General features: G+C 39.8%; 1 protein-coding gene across 1 annotated transcript; it reads left to right on the forward strand.

Moving 5' to 3' along the window:
* Positions 1 to 5,030: 5,030 nt before the first annotated feature.
* On the forward strand, positions 5,031 to 20,578 carry MRPS21 (mitochondrial ribosomal protein S21). The gene is made up of 2 exons (XM_006861365.1): positions 5,031 to 5,138; positions 20,395 to 20,578. Exons 1-2 carry the CDS (start codon positions 5,056 to 5,058, stop codon positions 20,573 to 20,575), a joined length of 264 nt encoding a protein of 87 aa, XP_006861427.1. The 5' UTR covers positions 5,031 to 5,055; the 3' UTR covers positions 20,576 to 20,578.
* Positions 20,579 to 21,052: the final 474 nt, after the last annotated feature.

Below are 21,052 nucleotides of genomic sequence, written 5' to 3' on the forward strand. Positions count from 1 at the left end.
CCCAGGGATTGTGACTCTGGGGTTTCTAATTTGTGTAAATATATATGTGTGTATGTGTATATTTGTATATTTTACTTTTAATGTGTGCATTCGTGTTGAGGGAAGATAAATCCTTTCTGATTAAAAACATTTATACATAAGCAGTTTGTTGATTTGAAGAAAATTGAAGCCTTCTGCCTAGAAGACCAATCTTTATTTTCTGGAAAAAGGAAGAAGAGGAATAGAAATGTTCCTGAAATGAGAGCTTCACAAGTTAGAAGTCTGGATGAGATAATACAGGTTCTGTGGTAGATGGAAAGAACTTCTTACTTTCCTCTCTGCTGTTGTCTTTCTAGGGAACACCTTTGGGGCAGAGGATCGAGAATTGAGTTTATTTTTTCATTCAGGCTCAGAGACAAGTACTTTTCCCTTTATATCTCTCACACTGGTATCTCCCCACAATCCCAGACTAGCAGGTTCTTCTGCTCTGGGATAGTTCTTTGCCTATGTAATCTATTGCCTAAGAAGAGAGACAGCTGTAGCTGCTAGTTGTATGTTGGACTAAGAAAGGCTACCCAGTGCTGTTGGGAGGCAAGATGAAATTCATGAATTCACATCTACCCTTCCCTGCAAGATTGGCAGTTCAAACCCACCAGCTGCTCTTTGGGAACCTAACAGGGTATATGAGTCGAACTAACTCAACAACACTTAACAATCCTTCACCATAATGTACTCTCTTTTTGACTTGTCCCAATTTATATAAAACCTTGTTTTCTACCAAGGTTTTGAGAAGTTGGGACAATTGTGTCAGACTCTTCTGTCATTTGAGTCATTGCATATTAATTCTTTAATGTGTTTATCACGGTTGTACATTCTTCCACCTTCCCATCCCATTTTTTTAGTTTTATGCTTAGTGAATAATTGCCTCCATTTATTTCAGAGAATGTGAACTCCTTTCCAAGGCAAACATCTCCATGTGTGCTTTTGATCCCATTCTTTCAAGCTCTGGAACTTCTGCTGTATCAGTTATCCCCTCTTTATCTTGCAACTTTGATTTTATTCCGTATAATAATTACTAATTTCTTCAAAGGTGTAATCTTAAAAACATATCTCAAGCTTGCTTGCCCTCTTTCTTTCTTGCCATAATTCTTGATGTTGTTCCGTGCCAACAAATCAGTTCTGACTCATAAAGAATCTTGTACAGGGTTTCTAAGGAGCAGCTGGTGGGTTTGAACTGCCAACCTTGCCTTTAGCAATCCAGTGCTTATCCTACCAAGACTCCATGGTTCTTAATTGAGTAGTATAATCACATGGCTGCCAATTCCACCCAGTGAGTCTTTAACCCCTTGCACCCTCACTCCCATTGCCAACAATTTACTGTACTTTCAATACCACTAATGACCCCACACTTAATAGCTAAAACTAGGGGTGTTTACAGGGCTATGTACTTGGTGATCTCTCATTTGACACTCTGGTGCTGCCTTTTGAAACTCTCCTCCCTAGGATCCCATGACAACATACTATACTGATTCTCCTCTTACCTGTCTGGCAGCGATTTCTAGGCCTCTTAGTGATTCTGCTTCTTCCTACCTTAGAGTATGGGTTTTCCCCTAGACTCAGTCTTTGGCCCTTTTCTCTGACCACATTCACTTATTTGTAGGTTTCATCTTCTTTCATAGCTTTAATTATTGCCTCAACTCAGAAAATTGCTGAAGCTTCATCTGTAATTCCAATCTATCGCCTGAGCCAGTGCACTGAGTAAACTTTCCACTGCAAAATTCTATTTACATTATCACTGACTCTTAAAACTCACTGAGAATCTCAGCATTTTAGAGCTAAGAGGTATATTTGTTATATAATTCAACCTCTATTGTAGATGAGAATACTTAGGTGACTTTTTCAAGACAACACAATATGCACTACAGAACTCTTGATCTGAAGTTTGGTGCTTTTTCCAGTGTTCACCAATCAAATATATTTTTCTTTTAAAAATGACCCATTCTACCTTTTTACAGGTTCTCTGTTTCTGCTAAAGAACACTGATGGTGCAGTGGTTTAGGCATTGGGCTGCTAACTTCAAGGTTTGCAATTCAAACCCATTAGCTGCTGCACAGGAGAAAGATGAGACTGTCAGCTCCCATAAAGATTTTCAGTCTCAGAAATTGACTCAAGGGCAGTGGGTTTGGTTTTGTATGTGTGTGTGTATGTGTGTGTGGGGGGGAGTTGTTCTTTCTCTGCTAGTGCTATATATGATATCTTTTTCAAGGTCACTGGACTTAAGTCAGGCACCAACTCTTCTTTATTCTCTGTTTGGAATGTCTCTTAAATCCATTTCTTCCTGTCTGTTACCATGACCACTACTCTGACCTAGACCTCATGCTTTGATTATAGAAACAGTCTCTCTGACCTTTAATTTATTCTTAGTGATAATCAAATTAATTTTCCTAGAACAGTTCTTTGTATGTCATTCCCTATTCAAATCATTTAATGGAGCCCCAGAGCTTGTAGTCAATGCCTCTAGTTCTCCCTCTGCACCCCTGTATAATCCCTGTGTTCCAACAAACTAGTTTATTTAAAAAACAAAAAAAACAAAAAAAAAGCCTTTTAATTCTAAACTTTTGTTCATGCTGTTCACCTTGCTTGGCTTTCCCTGTTTCTGTTTTCTCATCTAAACTCTACCCTTCTTTCAAGAACTAATTCAATTCCTATCTTTTAACCCCTGGTTTAAGTGACTTTCCCAAGGTCCCACACCTGATGAATATCAGAACTGGGATAGAATTCAGATCTCCAGACTTCTAATCCAGTACATTTTCACCATATTATGCTGTTGCCTATATACTTTATTTTGCATTTGTCACATACTACTTTATTTTCTGTACTTTATTTCTATGTACTTCTGGTAGTCCAGGAGGAACTGGAGTGGTATCACTAGTACATGACAGTATAAGGGTAAGCATTCAAACTGGACTAAAAATATCATGATAAATGGAGAAAAGATTGAAGACTTGGAAACATCAGTCAGGAAATCAAATGACATACTGCATTAGGCAAATCTGCTACATAAAACCTCTTTAAAGTGTTCAAGAGCAAAGATGCCAATTTGAGGACTAAAGTGCATTTGACCCAAGGCATAGTGTTTTCAAAAGACTCGTATGCATGTGAAAGTTGGACAATGAATAAGGAAGCCCATAAAAAAATTGATGCATTTGAGTTATGATGTTGGAAGAGAATATTAAAAGTACCACGGGCCACCAGAAGAACAAATAATGTGTTGGAAGAGGTATAGCTAGAACACTCCTTAGAATTCAGGATGGTAAAAGACTGTCTCTCATACTTTAGGCATATTATCAGGCGTCACTGGAGAAGGACATCATGCTTGGTAAAGTGTAGTGTCAAGAGGAAGAGCCCCAAGGAGATGAATTGACACAGTGGCAGCAGTGATGGGCTCAAGCGTAACAATGACTGTGAGGATGGCACACAGACAGTGTTTCATTCTGTTGTACATAGTGTGGCTATGAGTCAGAATCTATTCAATGACACCTAACAACAACAACAAAGGCATTCAATAAAGTTTTGTTGACAAGCATACTGATAGCTTCCTCTAGCTTTATTTTAGTACTTCAGACCTGGCTTACTCTGAAAAGGACTTCAGTTTTTGTGTGTGTTCCTATGAGCATAATTGATGAGGATGCGTAAATGTGTGCTTTAGGTCAGGTACTCAAAGAACTTCACTACCAAGAATCTGCTTTGTTGTTGTTAAGTCCCATTGAGTGGATTCTGATACATAGTGACTCAGTGTAGGGTTTCTGAGGAGCAGCTGGTGAATTTGAACTGTCCACCCTAAGGTTCAAACCAACATTGCAGTGGAGTGCTTATCCTCAAAGCCACACCCAGACTCCAAGAATCTGCTTAGGGGTCTGCTTTCTTCTTTTGAGTCTTTCTCTTCATTTTTCAGTAACCATTAGATCTGAACTTAGTCGAATAATCATAAATGGGTAAGTAAAAGTAGCATATAAATGAAATAAAAGGAAGGTTATTTCCAAAGCCAGGAAGGAACAAAGAAAGAAAGAAAAAAAGGCATTTCCATTAGGTCTTTCTAAGAGGTAAATGAGATCGAAACTGACATAACTGAGTCTTTGCCTCTAAATTCCACGGGTGTTTTTTTTTCATATCTTTATTTAGTGAAGGACCGCGACAATAGTGTATTACAGAAAATTCACCATCTGTTCATTTCCTTAGTGTGAAGCTATTTTCGTCTGGAGAGGTATCAAAGAGTCTGTGTCCCTTCCAAAGAGAAAACAAGAACCATGATCCATCCAGAGAAAGAAATTATTTAAAAGCCTACTAAGGGTTTAATAGGATTACGGGGTACACAATGGGAATGACCTCACAGCCGGAAGGATGTTAACGCAAGGAGGATTTTACTATGTTGGGTGTAGAGTCCAGACCTGGGTGGGTTGGGAAGATCGTCAACTGAGGCCGGAAAGACTGTTACCATGGTTTCCACAGAGCTTTTTTTTTTTTTCTTCTTTTCAGTCTTGGCCTCTTTGCGCAGGGCTGGGGATTCCGTAGTTTCCGCTTCCGGTCGCGGGACGCCTTCGGGTCGTGGGAACATTGGGTGCGTTCTGAGGAGTTTAAACTGGGCCTGGGGCCTGGAAGGCGGGCTTGACTTAAAAGGCGAGTTTGCACGCGGTTGCCCCTTCCTGAGAAACTTCCACCCCAAATCCTTTCTTGGGGGCCCTGAGCGGAAATGGCGGGGGGAAGGGGCGCCGCTGCTACCTGTGATGTGTAATGACTGGCTATGGGTTAGTCTCTGCACTGAAACCCTCATCTCTTTTTCTCCCTTAGGGTAGGGTTTGTAGTGGCATAGAGAGTGTGATTTGCATGTTCTTCCTTGGATGTGAGACTCTCACGTGTTTGGCATGATCCTGTGCAGGTGGCATTTCCCTATCGTGAATAAAACGTGCAGCAGCGCGTGTAGTCTGTTGTGTATGTTTCTTACTTAGTCACTCTGCTTACCTTGCCCTCCTTCATCCTCGTTTAGGTACAGAAGAGTGAAGACTTAAATCCAAGGTCATGGCAAAACATCTGAAGTTCATTGCCAGGACTGTGATGGTACAAGAAGGGAATGTAGAAGGTGCATACAGGACCCTAAACAGGTAATTGTTTCTGATCCAGAATCATACCTATGCTTACTCTGGATCATTCTCTTCTTTCTCCTGTCATAAATTGTTGTCAAACCAGTGCCACATTGGATGCCACTCTTGAAACTTCTCATTTCCTCAATTTGTTACCTAAAAAAGTGAAGCTCTTCTCAAATCCTGATTTCTATCCAAGATTTAAGTCAGCCCAAAGAGAAAAATCAAGATGTGAAGTTACTAGAGTATAAACGAGGAAGCAGAAACATAGCATGCAGTAAACAGAAAGATAAGGGAGAAATTGGTGTGGGACAATGTAACGAAGGTGAGTTTTTATTGGGATGTTGGAGAAGCAAGCAAGAGATGGGAAGGTATTACAGGTTTTTAGGAAGGTTACAACATAAGCAAAAATATACTGATGGAAATGAACTGACTGGAGTGGAGGAGCTATATTGAAAGATTTTTAATGCTAAGCGGAGATTTAGCTGTTAAGTGCCATGGAGTCAGGTCAGTTCCAACCGATAGCCACCCTGTATAGGGTTTCCGAGGAGCGACTGGTGAGTTTAAACAGCTGACCTTGTGGTTCAAACTGACTTTGCAGTCCAGCGCATTAACCTATAGTGCCACACCAGGACTGTGTGACCTTTATAAGGGCTGTCTTATCACAGTTTCTCATGCAGAAAAATTCCTCAGCCATCACATCACTTTCTGACATGCTTCATTCATTCATCATTTTCTGTTCCCAGTGTTAGTCAGGTTTGGTGCAACAATTTTGCATGTTGAGTTGAATTGTCAAAGAATTGCAGGAAAACGCTTAAGAGATTGTATGAGCTAACCAAACATTGAGGGCATGAGTTGCTCAGCCAGGGGGCTCACAATCATAGTCGCAGAGGGTACCAAGATCAGTCATCATAAAGTAGTTCACAATGACAGTGTTTTAAATCATACTTTGGTGAATAGCAACTAAGGTCTAGCTAGCTTTTGTGCTCTTCCTGTTTGAAGGAAAGAAGATTAATAAGCATGGAAGATACATGGAAACAAGCCAATGGACTAATATTGGTAAGTCCTGTCGAGTCAGTTCCGAATCAGAGCAACCCTGTATAAGGTTCCCAAGGAGAGGCTAGTGAGCTTGAACCACCGACTTTACAATTCTGACTTTGCAGTCCAGTGCATTGACCCACAGTGCCACACCAGGACTCCAGTAGACTAATGAACCAATCAAGTACCAATCTGCACAACCTTGAGACCAGAAGAACTAGATGGTGACCAACTACTACTACTAAATACTTTGAAAGGGCTCAGAGGAAGGTACTGGATAGAGTGGGAGAAAAATGTGGACCAAAACTCAAAATCATGAAGAAGACCAGGTTTATTGTTTGGATAGAAACTGGTGGAACCCCTGAGACTGTGGTCTTTAGCCACCCTTCAGATCTAGAAATGAACTCACCTTCATGGGTCAATTTTTGACTGAGTCTATAGGTCAGAGGAGTCCTGGTGTGGTGCTGTGGGTTAAAGCACAGGACTGCAAGGTCCGTTTGAACCACAGGGAAGACGGTTCAAGCTCACCAGAGCTCTTTGGAAACCCTATACAGTGTTGCTGTAAGTCAAACCTATTTGAGGGCTCTTAACAACAACAATAATTGGGCAAGCAGTAACACTGGGGAGATGCACACACCTTAGGATAGCCAGTCATTTGAGATCAAAAGGGCAGCATTTGTTCAAAAATCAAGCTCAGAAGGCAGGAAGGGGTTGTAAAGGATGAATAGAAATAGGAAACAGCATAGATGTGGGATGAATGCTGTTACATTGTGGGGATTGCAATCAGGGACATGAAACAAAATGTGTATGAATTGTTGAATGGAAAATGATTTGTTCTCTAAACTCGAATTCATAATAAAAGTTTTCATTGCAGCATTCCCCTCAGCCCTCCAAAAAGGTTGTATGAGCAAGAGAAGCCTATTTTCATGTTCCATTGCCTGGGATTGTTCTAATTGACTTAGAACCAGACTTGTACATACATACCTACTTCTTTCAAGATGTAGTGTCTTTATTGTTTAATCAGCATTAGGTTTTTTTTTTTTTTTGTTTTTTTTTTTTTTTTTTGTCTTTAATTTTATCTAAAATAATTTCTGATCTTTGGTAGGCATTGGTTGGTGAATGAGAGAAAACTGAAGAAATGGATAAAGATTTGTATACCTTCTGCCATCTGTTTTCAAATTCTTTTAAGTTTCTCTCTCCCTCTCTTGCTAAATACGTATAGCAGCCTCATGCATTTTTATTTTAGTAAAATATGTTTGTATTTTTGCCATTTTGATCATCTTTACGTCTACAGTTCAGTGACATTAATTATAGTCATAAGGTTATGCAACGTCACCTCTTTCCAAAACTTTTGCATCACCCTAAACAGAAACTTTATACCCATTAAACACTAACTTTCTAATTTCCCCTCTCCCACACCAAAGTAAGCACTAATTTGCTTTATGTCTTTATGCACTTGCCTATTCTAGATATTTCCTATAAGTAGAATTACACAATACTATCCTTTTTTGTACACTTATTTCACTCAGCATAGTGTTTCCCAGGGTCACTGATGTCATAGCATGTATTAGAACATCATAAAAATTTTTTAGCTGAATAATATTCCATTGGATGTATCAACCACATTATTTTAAAAAGACTTTTTCTTGTAAATTGAGTAAAGTTTACAGAGTAAATGATCAACTTTGCATTCAACAAATAATATGCTTTGCTTCATTACAGTGACTGCTATCCCCTCAGTGTACCATTAGTTAACAGCATTTACCTCTATTCGCTTTAGCTCTTGCACTCCTCCCTGTGACTTCCGCTACCTACATCCTTCCTCTGCCAACCTCCCTCTTGTTGCATATAGCCTGTCTTGTTACCCATGTTAACAAGTGCCTATCCTCTAGTTCTTCAATAATTTTCCCTCTCTCCCCACTCCTGTAACCAGCATACAATGTTTTATTGAGGAAACCTTTTCTTAACTTCTGACAACATTGGTCTCATAAAATTTGTCCTTTTGTGATTGACTAATTTTACTCAGCATAATGTCTTCCAGGTTCATCCATGTTGTGAGGTGTTTTGCATATTAATTGTTATCCTTCACTGTTGTATAGTATTCCATTGTATAGATGCACCAAAGTTTATTTAACCATTCTTTTGTTGATGGACATTTAGGCTGTCTCCATCTTTTTGCTATTGTAGGTAGTGCTGTAATGAACATGGGTGGTCATGTATCTATTGGTGTTAGGATGTATCTCTTGTAGACAGCATATTGAAGGATCCTGTTTTCTTATCCATTCTGCTACTCTGTCTCTTGACTGGTGCATCTAATTCATTTACATTCAATATAATTATTGAGCTTTTGTTTGTTTTGTGGTGCTTCTGGTTTTTTTGTTACACATAATTTTCTGTGCTGAGTTCATTTTGTTTTAGACCACATATAAACAATAAAAAACTTTTTATTGTGAATTGAGTGAAGGTTTACAGAACAGACCATCAGTTTTACTTTCAACAAATCAGATACTTTATTTCGTCTCCATTATAATCCCCTCAATATAGTATCACTTACCCTACTTCCTCCTTGAGTTTCTTATGTTCATTCCTCTTCCTTTCCCCATACTTCTGAGTTTTGTCCTTAGATTAATGTTACCCTTTTGATCTTAAATGGTTGACCATTCTATGGTGTGTGTACCTCGCTGGTGGTGGTGTCCCCACTCTATAGCTATCTCTGGTTGGCTGAATATTGAGCTACAGGGGTGAGTTCAGTTCCAGACTTGAAGGGTGACCAAGGGTCATAGTCTTGGGTTTTTCTACCCATCTATATCTGACCAGTAAGCCTATTTTATGATTCTGGTTTTATTCCATGTTTCCTCGAGACCACATTTTATTTATCCATTCATCTATTGATGGACATTTTGGTTGTTTCTTACTTTTAGCTATTGTGAATAGGGCTGCTTTGAAGATTGATTGGTGTACATATGTCAGTACTGCTGCTTTCAAAAGTCTCTTGGTTATATACTTAGGAACAGAGCTACTGGTTTTATATCTTGTAGCAGTTCATTGTTCATCTTTTTGAGAAATTGCTGAACTGTTTTCCACAGCAGTTATAATATTTGGCTCTCCCACCAACAGTGGATCAGGTTTTTAATTTGTCCACATCCTTGTCAACATATCTTTTTCCATTTTAAATCTTAGTCATCCTGATAGGGGATGAAGGAGTATCTCATTGTGGTTTCACTTTGCATCTCCCTAATGGATTCCTGGTGTTGTGGGTTAATGCGCAAACTGTAAGGTTGGCTGGAATCATAAGGTTGATGGTTCAAACTCACCAGCCACTCTTTGAAAACTATATACAGGGTCACTATGGGTCGGAATCAGCTCGACGGCACTTAACAACAACAACAATGGTTAATGGTGAAGTACTGGTGTGGGATCATAGGATAAGCACTCAAGGTTAGTTTGAACTGCAAGGTCGGTTTGAACTGCAAAGTCAGTTTAAACTTTAAGGTCGGTAGTTCAAACTCACCAGCTGCTCTTGGGAAACCCTATACTGGGTCACTGTGAGTCAGCCAACTTGACGGCACTTAACAATACTACTAATGCTGGTACACTATAGGATAAACAATACACTGTTAGCCACAGGATCAGCAGTTCAAACTCACCAATTGCTCCTCAGAAAACCTATTTTGGTGTGCAGGTGTATTACTTTTATTTTTCTGAGGTTACCCTGTAATTTTTTTGTGTGTGCGTGTGACCTGTGAGATAGTTTACATAGGAGAACTTCGGCTTTACACCATTGTGTCATTGCAGTGATTACAATCTCCTCTGTGCATCATCATTCAACAGTATTTGCTTCCATTCCCTCTGTATTTTTTGTGTTTTTTTTGGGTGCAGGGGGTTGGGAGGGTGTACACGAAAATACTCAGGAATATATAATTTAAACAACCAAAGGGCACATTCTGTAAGCCTGTCACCTGGCCGCCAGCACTCAGTCCCTCTCTTTCCATGAATCTAGAGTCCTCAACTGCTCCCTCGCTCCATGTCCTCATCTCTGCCTCCATCTCTGGTATCGCTGCTTCTCTGGATAGAGTCCTACATTCTACTTGTGTTCTTCTCCCTTAAAGGTTCTAGTGTTCTTTATTTCTGGCTGTAAGATTAACTACTCCCCCATTTTTGTTACAAAATTTCTACCTTAAAGTTGTGACGGTCCCAATTAGTCATGATAACAACTACTCGCTATTTAATCAGAAGACTCTTATTCCCATCTCTTTTAACTGGACCCATCTAGACAAGATGGAAACTATTGAGTGGGGACTCTGTCTTCCCCCACACACTCTTAAACTAAACTCCCTCTTGAAAACTTGTAAGCCAGTCACTTTGTGCCTTTTATCACCCCCTCTTTTTAGGTAGCCAATGTCTAAGTTGCCTGTCCCCTGTCTACCTTTGTATATAGATACAGAGGGGAAAGGATTGATTCTTGATGTGAAGACTCCTCCCCTCTCAGTTGGTATTTTGAGCTACTATATCCATAAGTATAGATCAAGTTTATCAAATTGTAGCAATTTATACTTGTTTCCTTTATCAAAAATTGTTTTTTTTATCTTCCTCTAGTCTAGTTCTGGTTATCAAGCCATTGAGGCTAGGTCAAATAGGTACTATCTGCAAGTTTGGGTGTTCTTATGCTGTAATTTTTTTTTTTTTTTTTTCTGTTTAAAGCTGTTTTATCTTGAAAACTATTTGACTTCCTTGCCATTTGGAAGTTCTGTATTTGCACTATCCCCTCTTTTTGCTCTGTGTTGACTTCATTATAAATTGATGTCTCTGGTTCTCTATACTCAGTTTTGTAGGTTTGTTTTACTTTAAACACTTACATATCTGGCTTGAGTTCTGGGTGGTATTGTCATGTATGATAATCTCAGATTGTTGTCTGCTGTTGTTGATTCTCAGTCCAAAGAACACCCTTAAGCATTATTTGTAAGGTTGGTCTGGTCATTACAAATTCCTTTAATTTCTGTTTATCAGGAAATGTCATAATTTTGCCATTGTAATTGAGGGACAGCTCTGCTGGGTATATGATTTTAGGTTGGCAGTTTTTTGTTTCTGAGTTCTGTATATGTCATCCCATTGCCTTCTTGCCTGCGTGTTTTCTATTGAGAAATCAGAGCTTAGTCTTACTGGTTCTCCTTCATAGGTAACTTTTCAATTTTTTCTGAGCTGTTCTCAGGATTCTTTCCTTGCCTTAGTTTTGGAAAGTTTGGTTATGATATGTCTTGGTAGTTTTCATTTGGGATTTATCCTGTTTGGGGTTCGTTCAGCTTCTTGTATGCTTATCACCTTGTCTTTCATGATGTTAGAGAAGTTTTCTTTCAACAACTCTTTGACATTTTTTTTCTGTGCTTTTTATTGTCTCTTTCTGTTCTGGAATTAAAATCATCCATAAGTTGTTCCTCTTCATTGTATCCCACATAACTTTGACTCTTCAGATTTTTTTCTAATTGTTGTTCTAGCATATTAGTATTGAGAGATTTAGCTTCAAGCTCACTAATTCTGGCTTCCATTGCTTTGAAACTACTTCTTCAATGTATTATCCATTTCTGAAATATTAGTATTAATCTTTTGTATTCTAATTATAGACTTTGTATTGTTTAAAAATTTGCATTTATTTTGTTCTGGCAGTGTTTTCCTGAAGTCTACTAATTTTTTTTTTTCTGTGTTCTCTTTGCTTTCCTTAATCTTTCCATCAGTCCTTTAAAGGTACCTAAATTTCACTCTTTTGAATTTTTTCAGTTAGTTCCATTACCTTTTGTTCCTCAGAAACACTTTCTAGCTCTGCATCTTGGTAATTTGTGTGAGCCATTCTCTCTTGTGTCTTTGTGTGAGTTTCCTAAATTTTCTTTTTGTCTCCAGGGCACTGTGGGTTGTCATATTTGTATTTAGTTGATGATTGTGTGTTGATGTGTATTTAGGCTCTCATCAGCTGTCTTCTGTGGGTGTAGTCAGAGAATGGTAGTTTGTACACTGTTCTCATATGCTGTTTGTGCATCTCAGTTTAGGATGGTTTGGCTGGTGTTGGCTGCTGTCTGTTGTTTATCAGGTGCTATAGGAGCTAATATACACTCTTGCCCAGTGGGTGGAGCTGCAGAGGGTATGGTTGTGTCTGTGCTGTATGAGCACTGTGGGTATCTCTTCTTGGATGGGAAAGAGAACACACACACTTACCCATATATACACAAGAATACAAAAGAGAATAAACAAACAAGGAACCAACAATGAAAAGAGAAAATAATAAAAATAGGCAGCAATAGGAAAAAAAGAATTTAATAATTTATAAAGACAAAAGATGGACAGGGAAATGGAGCCATAGAAGACTAAAATAAGAGAGAAAATGAAAGAAAGAAAATTTTAAAAACTTAAAACTAAAGAGAGAAAAGATGGATGGGAAAATGGAGCTATCAAAGAGAAAAATAGAAGAAATATATTTTTTTTAATTTTTAGAAAAACCAGAAGAAGAAAGATGGAAAGAGAGTATAGAATAGTAAAGAAAGAACAAAAGGGGGAAAAAAGAGGGGAAATGAGAAGCAGAAGAAAAGAAGGGAAAACAAAGGTGATGATGATTATATGCCATGGAGTTGATTCCAACTCGTAGGGATCCTGTATAGGGTTTCCAAGGCTGTAAATCGTTACAGAAGCAGAAAGCCTCATTTTTCTCCTGCAGAACAGCTGGGAGTTCTGAACTGCTGGCCTTAAGGTTAGCAGTCTGACTCACAACTATTATGCTACCAGCGCTCCTTAGAAAGGATAAAATTTAAGGGAGTGGAAAGAGAAGGAAGAGAAAGAATAAACAAAAGTAATGAAAGGTTTAAAAAAGGAAAAACAAAAAGTGCAGCTATTGGACCCAAAGAAAGGAAAACTCTGGGGGACTCCTAGAAGCCCAGGAGTTCATGAGTTGGGTGTAGGAGGAATCTGACAACAGAGTTCCTGGCACAAGGTGAAGTTCCTGTTGGCCTTAGTGTTAACCTATGTTCAGGGCACTCAGTCCAGAAGTAGTTAATAAGAGACCCTTGATGGAGCTGGTTTCAGTGTCTGTTAGGACCACAGGCAGCTAGGGTCAGGGTGACTGGTTAAATGATGGTCTGGTGGCTCTGGGGATTCTGTAGGTCTAGATCCCAGCCCACCTGAATCCAAGCAGCAAAGTGGTGCACCAAATGGGTGCAGCCAGCCTCCACCCTCACACTGGTGTGGCTCCACAAACTGTGAGAGCAGGTCTGCGCTGGGGGTAGATGAGGGGGTTGAAGTTGGCACGCCTCTGGTCACAAGGGGAACATAGGGAAAAAGACAGAACTACACCTTTTCCATTGCCTGTGTGAATTTGCTCTACCAGGCCACCTTCTGTTGCCAAAGCTGCTCACAAAAATTCAAGATCATATCACTGCGTCTGGTCAGCTGTTCACCGGTCAGTCTTACTCTCGTGCTATCCCATCAACTTCTTCCAGGAAGCACTCGATCCACTTCTGTAATCCATCCTCTGAAGTTCAGGCTTCTAGGATTTTCTTCTGTGTCATTCATTTAGTCTCTCATATCTTTGTGGTAGAGAGTTCATGTAGTGTGTCTGCCTAGTCCACCCTCTTAAGTCTACAGTGTTACATTTCCTTCACTTCAGTAATTAAAACACTAGGGTAGGAATAGATTTTATGGGGGAAACAGTTTGCGTTGGAGATTCAGGTTCCAGAGTAGGGGGTCTTGAGGTGTGAGGATCTCTTTTAGACTTCCTTATGAATTTAGAAAATAGAATTTTGTAGCTAGGGTTATCGAGGAAACTAGTGTAAGAAGTGCATAGTTGTTGGAAGGGGCCAGTTTACAGAAAGTATTTTGATAATGAGTTTTCTAATTTGGGGGAAGATACTTAGTTTGTTCATTTATCTTGGGAGTATTAGATATTTATCTCATAAGCTATGTTAGCCTCTGGGGGAAAAGTGAACAAATATATTCTCTTAAAATAATTTTCTACACAAGAACTTTGAAACATGAGTAAGATGATGTTGGTCAATCTTCCTGTCTCTTAAATCCAGTATTTTTTACACTTCTCTTCTTTTTCTCTGCTTTTCCCTAATTCCTTTCTTTCGCCGCTTGTCTGCCTTTCTCCCTCAGCTTTCTGGTAGATGGTAGTATAAAAATAATTTGATTGGTCTAATTATATCAGAAGGCAGGAGAGCAAATGAGGGGAGAGGGAAGTCATTTAGTATGTTTGGAGCACAGAGGCATTCTTACAAAGGAAACAGCTCATGTGTCTGGCTCATGAGACCTCCACTATATAACTCCTGTTATATAACTAGGGGCCTTCATTGATGCCCTGGGATGAAGCGGTGTAGAGTGGGAGTTACTAGGAAGCCCTGGATGATTGGTTGATCCCCAAGCAAAGAAGGGCAGATATAGTAGAAGTGTACCCAGTTGACCCCTTTTACTAATGGTGGGTGAGCTCGTGGTCCCATAGAATCCTGTATACACGTTGGTGCTGACGTAGACTGGCTATACTTACTTGTGTGAGTCTGCCACCTCCAACCATCCCCCCAGGCAGTTTGGCTCCTTTTACATAAGCCCTTGAATTTCACTCAAACTGGCAGCTGGTTTCTCCTTCAGTGTTAAGTTGCCAGGCACCCACATTCCAGGCTGTTCTGTGTACTCTAAAGCTCTTAGTTTTCTAGTCCATGAACTACCTTTGGAAGTGGAAGCATCATTAGTAACACCCTTCCAATTTTCTCTCTCAGTTTTGCAAAGTTCTTTCTTACTTTTCTTTTAGAGATGGGAATTGAATAGATGCCATTATGGGAGCAAATCTGGAGAATGTGAGGGTAATCTGTGGGGTTTTTTTAAAAGATGACTAGAAGATACGGAGTGAGGGAGGGAATGCTCACTTGGCATCTTGGAATTAATGTGGTTTATGTTTTGAAAGTCGTTTCAGTGGTATCCAGGGAACACATTTACCAACTCCACCATTATGTGGGAGGCCACTGATCCTGTGATTCTTGCTCTTTCTCCACCCTTAACATTCGTTACTTTTTTTTATTGCCTTGCCTGACAATGTAGGTACTTTCTCCTTTGCCTCAAAATCCTTTGTAACACCAGTTATTGTTACGTGCCTTTGAGTTGAGTGATGTGTGTTGGGACTCAAAGTGACCTGGCATAGGGTTTCCAAGGAGTGGCTGGTGAATTTAAACCACCGACCTTGCAGTTCAAACTGATTTTGCGGTCCAGCGCATTATCCTTCAGTGCCTAAACTCATATCTGCAATTTTCTTTCATCTTCCTTTTAAACTGACTTTGTCATTCAGTAAATTTCTCTTCCTAAGTGATGCTATATGCAAGGTCTCTGTCTTTTTCACACTCTCCTCAACTCTAGTCTCCTTGTCTTTTTCACATTATGCATACAATCCTAGCATGTTTTTCTTTCAGTGACTTTTTTTTTTTATGTTTTATTTTGAATAATGTGATAGTTTACATGGGAGAACATTAGTTTTACATTCATCCTATCGTATATCGTTTCATTGCCATGGTTACAGTTCTCTCCATGCATCATCAGCCAACAACAGGGTATATCCTGCAAGCCTGCCCCCACCCCACCACCCCATTGTCAACACACAGCCCCTCTCCCTCTCTAGGTCTAAAGTTCCCAGCCACTCCATCTCTCCAAGTCATTGTCTCTGCCTCCATCTATGGCGTCACTGCTTCTCTAGGTAGGGTCCCGCTTTCCGCTGTTCTCCCTTGATAGTCCCAAGGACCTCTACTGCTAGACTGTTTACATTTCCAACCCTCACAGTCAGTCCTGATAACAATTATTCACTATTGTATCATAAGAAACCTATCCGCATTTTCTTTCATCAGCCCCACCTAGACAGATTGGATACTGCTCAGTGGAGATTCTACCTTCCTCCACGCCCTCTGGATTTAGATTCCCTCTTGAAAGCTTGTAAGCCAGTCAGTGACTTTTTTTTGGTACATGTATGTAATCATGTCCGATCAGTGCTATAGAAGAGGCATGGATGGTGTGCTGTGCAAATTAGTTGGCCCACTGTGCCAGGGGGAGCCAGCAGCATCACCTGGGAGCTTGTTAGAAATGCAAATTCGTGGGTCTCACTCCAGGACTACTGAATCAGAAGCTGGTGATTGTACAGTAGTCATGTTTTCACAAGCTTTTCAAGTGACTTTGCTGTATGTTAAAGTGTGAGACTCCTGATATGGCACTGTAGACACAAGGTTAGTAGTTCAAACCCTTCAGCTGCTCCTTGGAAACCCTATACAGGGTTGCTATGAGTCAGAACCAACTCAAAGACACTTAGCAAAAACAACAAGAAAGTTTGAGAACCACTGTGGTTTGGGAACTGAGGGGAGGAATGATTGGTTTAAATCTTTGAGGGATAAATAGAATTTCATAAAGTAGAAGAGGAAAGGAGTGATATACCAAGTAAAAGGAATATTGTGAGTAAAGGGGAAAAAGACATGTAATATATTTGGGAAACTGTAGATAGTTAAGTGTTTCTACAGCAAAGCAAGAAAGGTAGTGGTGGTGAGGCTTAATTGTTTAAGGTTTTGAGTTTAGACTCAGAAGTCTCAAGCTAGTCTACACGTTGGAATCACTTAGCAACTTTAAATAAAACAAAACTGGTATCGTCTTTCCTCCCTATTGTGATTTCATTGGTTTAGAAAATTTGGAACTTTTTAAAGATGCTCAGATGATTCTAACATGCAGCTAAATCTGGGAACCACCGACTGAGATTATCAAATAGCTTGATCTGATTTATCTTTTAAGATTATAATTGGTGTAGGGAAAAACCAAAACTCACTACTGTCAAATAGATTCCAAATCATAGTGATCCTATAGGGCCAAGTAGAACTGCCCCCAAAGAGTTTCCAAAAGCTGTAAATTTTTACAGAAGCAGATTGCCACCTAGTTTTCCTTCAGAGCAGCTGGTAGTTTCGAACTGCCAACCTTTAATTCAGCAGTTGGGTGCTTTAACCACTGCACCAGGACTCTTTGGAGTAGGAAAAGAGAATAGAAAGAGGACACCCTGTTTATCTGTTATATTTCAGATAAGTTGTCCTTCAGGAAACCTTCATAACCATTTCACATCCTTCAACTCCAAATTAACTGCCTCTCCTATGTGCTCCTAAAGGAATGCTTTCCTTCTCTTTGCACTTATCACAAAAGCAAGGAACCATGTCTAAGGTTGCTTTCTACATCCAGCACTTATTAGCACAGTGTGTGGTACAGAGTTGGGATCCCATAAATACTTAGTGATTAAGTGACCAATTTGATGATTAGTACAATAACCTAGGTGCTAAGATGCTGAGGACCACAGTTAGAGCTGTGACTATAGGAATGGAATAAAAGAAGAGCTCCAAGAATGGCTTCAGACATGGAATTTATGGGCTATGGTAACTGTGGATGAAACAAGTACAGGAGAAGGCCTGGTCCAGAAACATGCTGAGATTTGTAGCTTGAGTAACTGGTGATGCCATTAACAGCACATGGGAGAAAGAACAGACTTTGGTAGGAGACAAAACTTAGGTTTTGTGTAGTAGGGTCTGAGGTTGTTAAAATATTGGTCAAGCTCTAAGATAAAATTAGAACTAGAGGTAAATACAAGGGGTTTTGAAATGTTTATGAAAAAATGGAATTAAAAGATAATAGGAGTTTTCCATGAACTTTCTGTAGGCCCCTCGTATTTCAAAGTCAATTATTTTCAACCATGACTGCACATTAGAATTGTCTGGAGATTTTTTTTTTAAGTTTCTAGTGTGTGACCCCACTCCAGAACAATGAAATTAGAATTTCTGAGGGATCAAGCTGGTTTTGGTACCTGTTTAAAAAAAACTCTTTAGTAGATGAATCATTTTTGCATCAGAGTTGCGATCCTTTGGTAAAGGTTAAGTCTCATCTTGAACCAGAAAGGAGGATAGTAAATGTAGCATTTGGAAGGAAAGGATATCAACATTTAAGGATAAATTGAGGAAGAAAGCCCGTGAAGACCCTGTGTGGATCAAGATACTAAATCTTTTGGTCTTCAGTGCTCCACTTCTCTTATTATAAGACTCTATGTATGACCCACGTAACTTCTGCACATGACTTTATTTCTAACAGAATCTTCTGCAAGTTTGTATCAATTCTTGTTTTCCCATCTCCCTCCTACTAAAGCCTAGAAAACTTATGTGTAACTTACAAATCATACTTGATACTAAACAGCAGGAGCCTGGGATAGGATACCATAGGGCATTACTTTCCATGTCTATTCACATTTGTGATTTACTCAAAGCCCAATATTTTTCAAGTTTGTGTTCAATCTATTGTTGTTATCTTGGGCTTTGGTGGTAGAATTTAAGAGCAACAAATAAATAGGGGAGCTCTGGTAGCGTAGTAGTTATGAATCGGGCTGTGAACCGCAAGGTCAGCAGTTCGAAACTACCAGCTGTCCCGCGGGAGACAGATGAGGCTTTCTGCTCCCATAAAGATTTACAGCCTCGGAAACCCTGTACAGGGTCTCTATGAGTTGGAACCAACTCCATGGCACATTACTACCACCACCACTGGGATAAGAAGTCCTGGTGTGGTGCTGTGGGTTAACGCGCTGGACTGCAAAGTCAGTTTGAACCAAAAGCTCACCAGCTACTCCTCAGAAACCCTATACAGGGTTGCTATGGGTCAGAACCTACTCAGTGGCACTTAACAATGACTGGGATAAAGGACTCCTGATGTGACGCTGTGGGTTAATGCACTAGACAGCAAAGCCATTTGAACTGCAAGGTTGGCGGTTCAAGCTCACCAGCTGTTCCTCAGAAACCCTATACAGGATTGCTATGGGTCAGAATCACCTAGATGGCACTTAACAACAATAACAACTGGGATAAAATAGCTGGTGTATTCTCATTTTATTTCCTTCCTCTCTGTCCCCTTTCTTTCAATTATAATAGTGATGTCTCAGCCTCCTTATCTCCAAAGGCTGTTGTGACTTACTTTTTGCATATAATAAACAGTCTGGATAAAGAAGAATGGGGTCATGTAAACAATGCCAGGAATAGAGGACAGAAGCCTTGCTTCCAGACCTCCTAAGGACCAACTGATGTAGGGTGGAGAAGGGGAAACAAACAGTTCAGAATGAAACCAAAGCTCTCAGGAGCCTAGGAATTAAATTGGTTAAAGAATTAGCCCCTGTGTTGTCTTGGCTCAGTGAGAATAAAGGGATGAGTTTAAGATGGGAGTGTTATAAATCCCACAAGCAAAGGTGCATTACAAGCAGTTTGGTGAGCAGGAAAGACACAGATTGAGCTCAATGTTGTAGACAGTTATAAAATTAAGGTTAAGAAACATGATTTTTACCTTCAGGGAGCTTTTAGTCTAATGTGGGAGACATTTTTTAATCAATAATGGACTAAAACAACTGCTAAATAGGTGTGCCATAAAATAAAGTATGTTCAGGGAATAGCAAAGTATTATGATTTGAGCATTTGGTATGTGGACAGATGGTGGGTGAGGCTGGGTTTTATCCTCCCAGTTGTATCACTGGTGTGATAAGGGCTACCTATTAAGGTCTAGCATTTTCTCAGACTTCAACTGTGTCAGTCATTAAATGCAATAAGCTGCATTCCCCACCAAGGGCCAAGTAGTAATCAACACCGGTGGGCCTGCCTGCCTGTCTGCCTGCCAGCCTGCCTTCTTTCTTTCCTTCCTTCCTCCGTCCCTCCTTCCCTAAAAATGATTACCTCTCACCCCATTTGAAGTTTCTGATATGAACCTTTGGTTGAGAATCCCTCCCATAGGGGAGCCACTGTTCTTATGAGATTATGTCATCTCTCAGGTGTGTTGTGGTAGAAAAAAGGTTGAAAACATGACTCTGTAAACTCCACAATGGCAAGGGTCATGTAATGAATTTCTTTTTAAATGTCCATACCAATTCCATTTTAAGGAGTCCTGGTGTGGCACTGTGGGTTAATATGCTGGGCTGCAAGGTCGGTTTGAACTCAAAGGTTAGTGGTTCAAACTCACCAGCTGTTCCTTAGAAATCCTATAAAGGGTAGCTATGAGTTGGAACTGACTTGACAGCACTTAACAACAACGTAAGTATGTGGTTACTATTATATAGCTACTATTTCCCCACTGTAATTTTTACAAACAGTAGTTTTTTTTGGTTAGTTGATTTTTGACCATCTGTGAAACTGGAGAATGATAATGAGCCTAAGCTTGTAACTTCATTGCTTTTATACAGAATCCTCACCATGGATGGGCTCATTGATGACATTAAGCGAAGGCGGTACTATGAGAAGCCTTGCCGCAAGCGACAGCGGGAAAGCTATGAAACCTGCCGAAGGATCTACAACATGGAAATGGCTCGCAAGATCAACTTCTTGATGCGAAAGAACCGGGCAGATCCGTGGCAGGGCTGTTGAGGCACTTTGTGTCTTTCTATTCTTTTTAGAACCTATTTTCAGTTTCTCTGCAATAAACTCAATCACATATATGCAAGGGCTGCATATAAGAGGTAATCCCACTAGTCTTCACTGGACCCTTTATTTATTTATTTATTTATTTTAATGTTTTATTGTGAATTATGTGATAGTTTACATGGGAGAACATTAGCCTTACATTCATCCTGTCGTATATTGTCTCATTGCCATGGTTACAGTCCCCTCCATGCATCATCAGCCAACCAAAGGGTACACCCTGCAAGCCTGCCCCCTGGTCATCAGTGGACCCTCTCTTTTATTAAATGAAAAAGAAACAGAGTAAAACAGTAGTCTAGGAATGCTAAGGAAATACTCCAACATTAGAATATAGCTACTATTTCGTACCCAGTTTTTATAAACCCCAAAGTAAAATCTAATTACTGGAAAAGCACCTGTTACTCTTTACTAAACTTACTAAAG

This window comes from Chrysochloris asiatica, unplaced genomic scaffold, assembly GCF_000296735.1.
Source record: "Chrysochloris asiatica unplaced genomic scaffold, ChrAsi1.0 scaffold00042, whole genome shotgun sequence".
Taxonomy (NCBI): Eukaryota; Metazoa; Chordata; class Mammalia; order Afrosoricida; family Chrysochloridae; genus Chrysochloris; species Chrysochloris asiatica.

What these genes read in the sequence shown, in the direction of transcription:
- MRPS21 (XM_006861365.1), top strand. Translation starts at nt 5,056, where the DNA reads ATGGCAAAACATCTGAAGTTCATTGCCAGGACTGTGATGGTACAAGAA. An exon ending in GCATACAGGACCCTAAACAG is followed by an intron (nt 5,139 to 20,394) that starts GTAATTGTTTCT and finishes GCTTTTATACAG; the next exon opens with AATCCTCACCATGGATGGGC.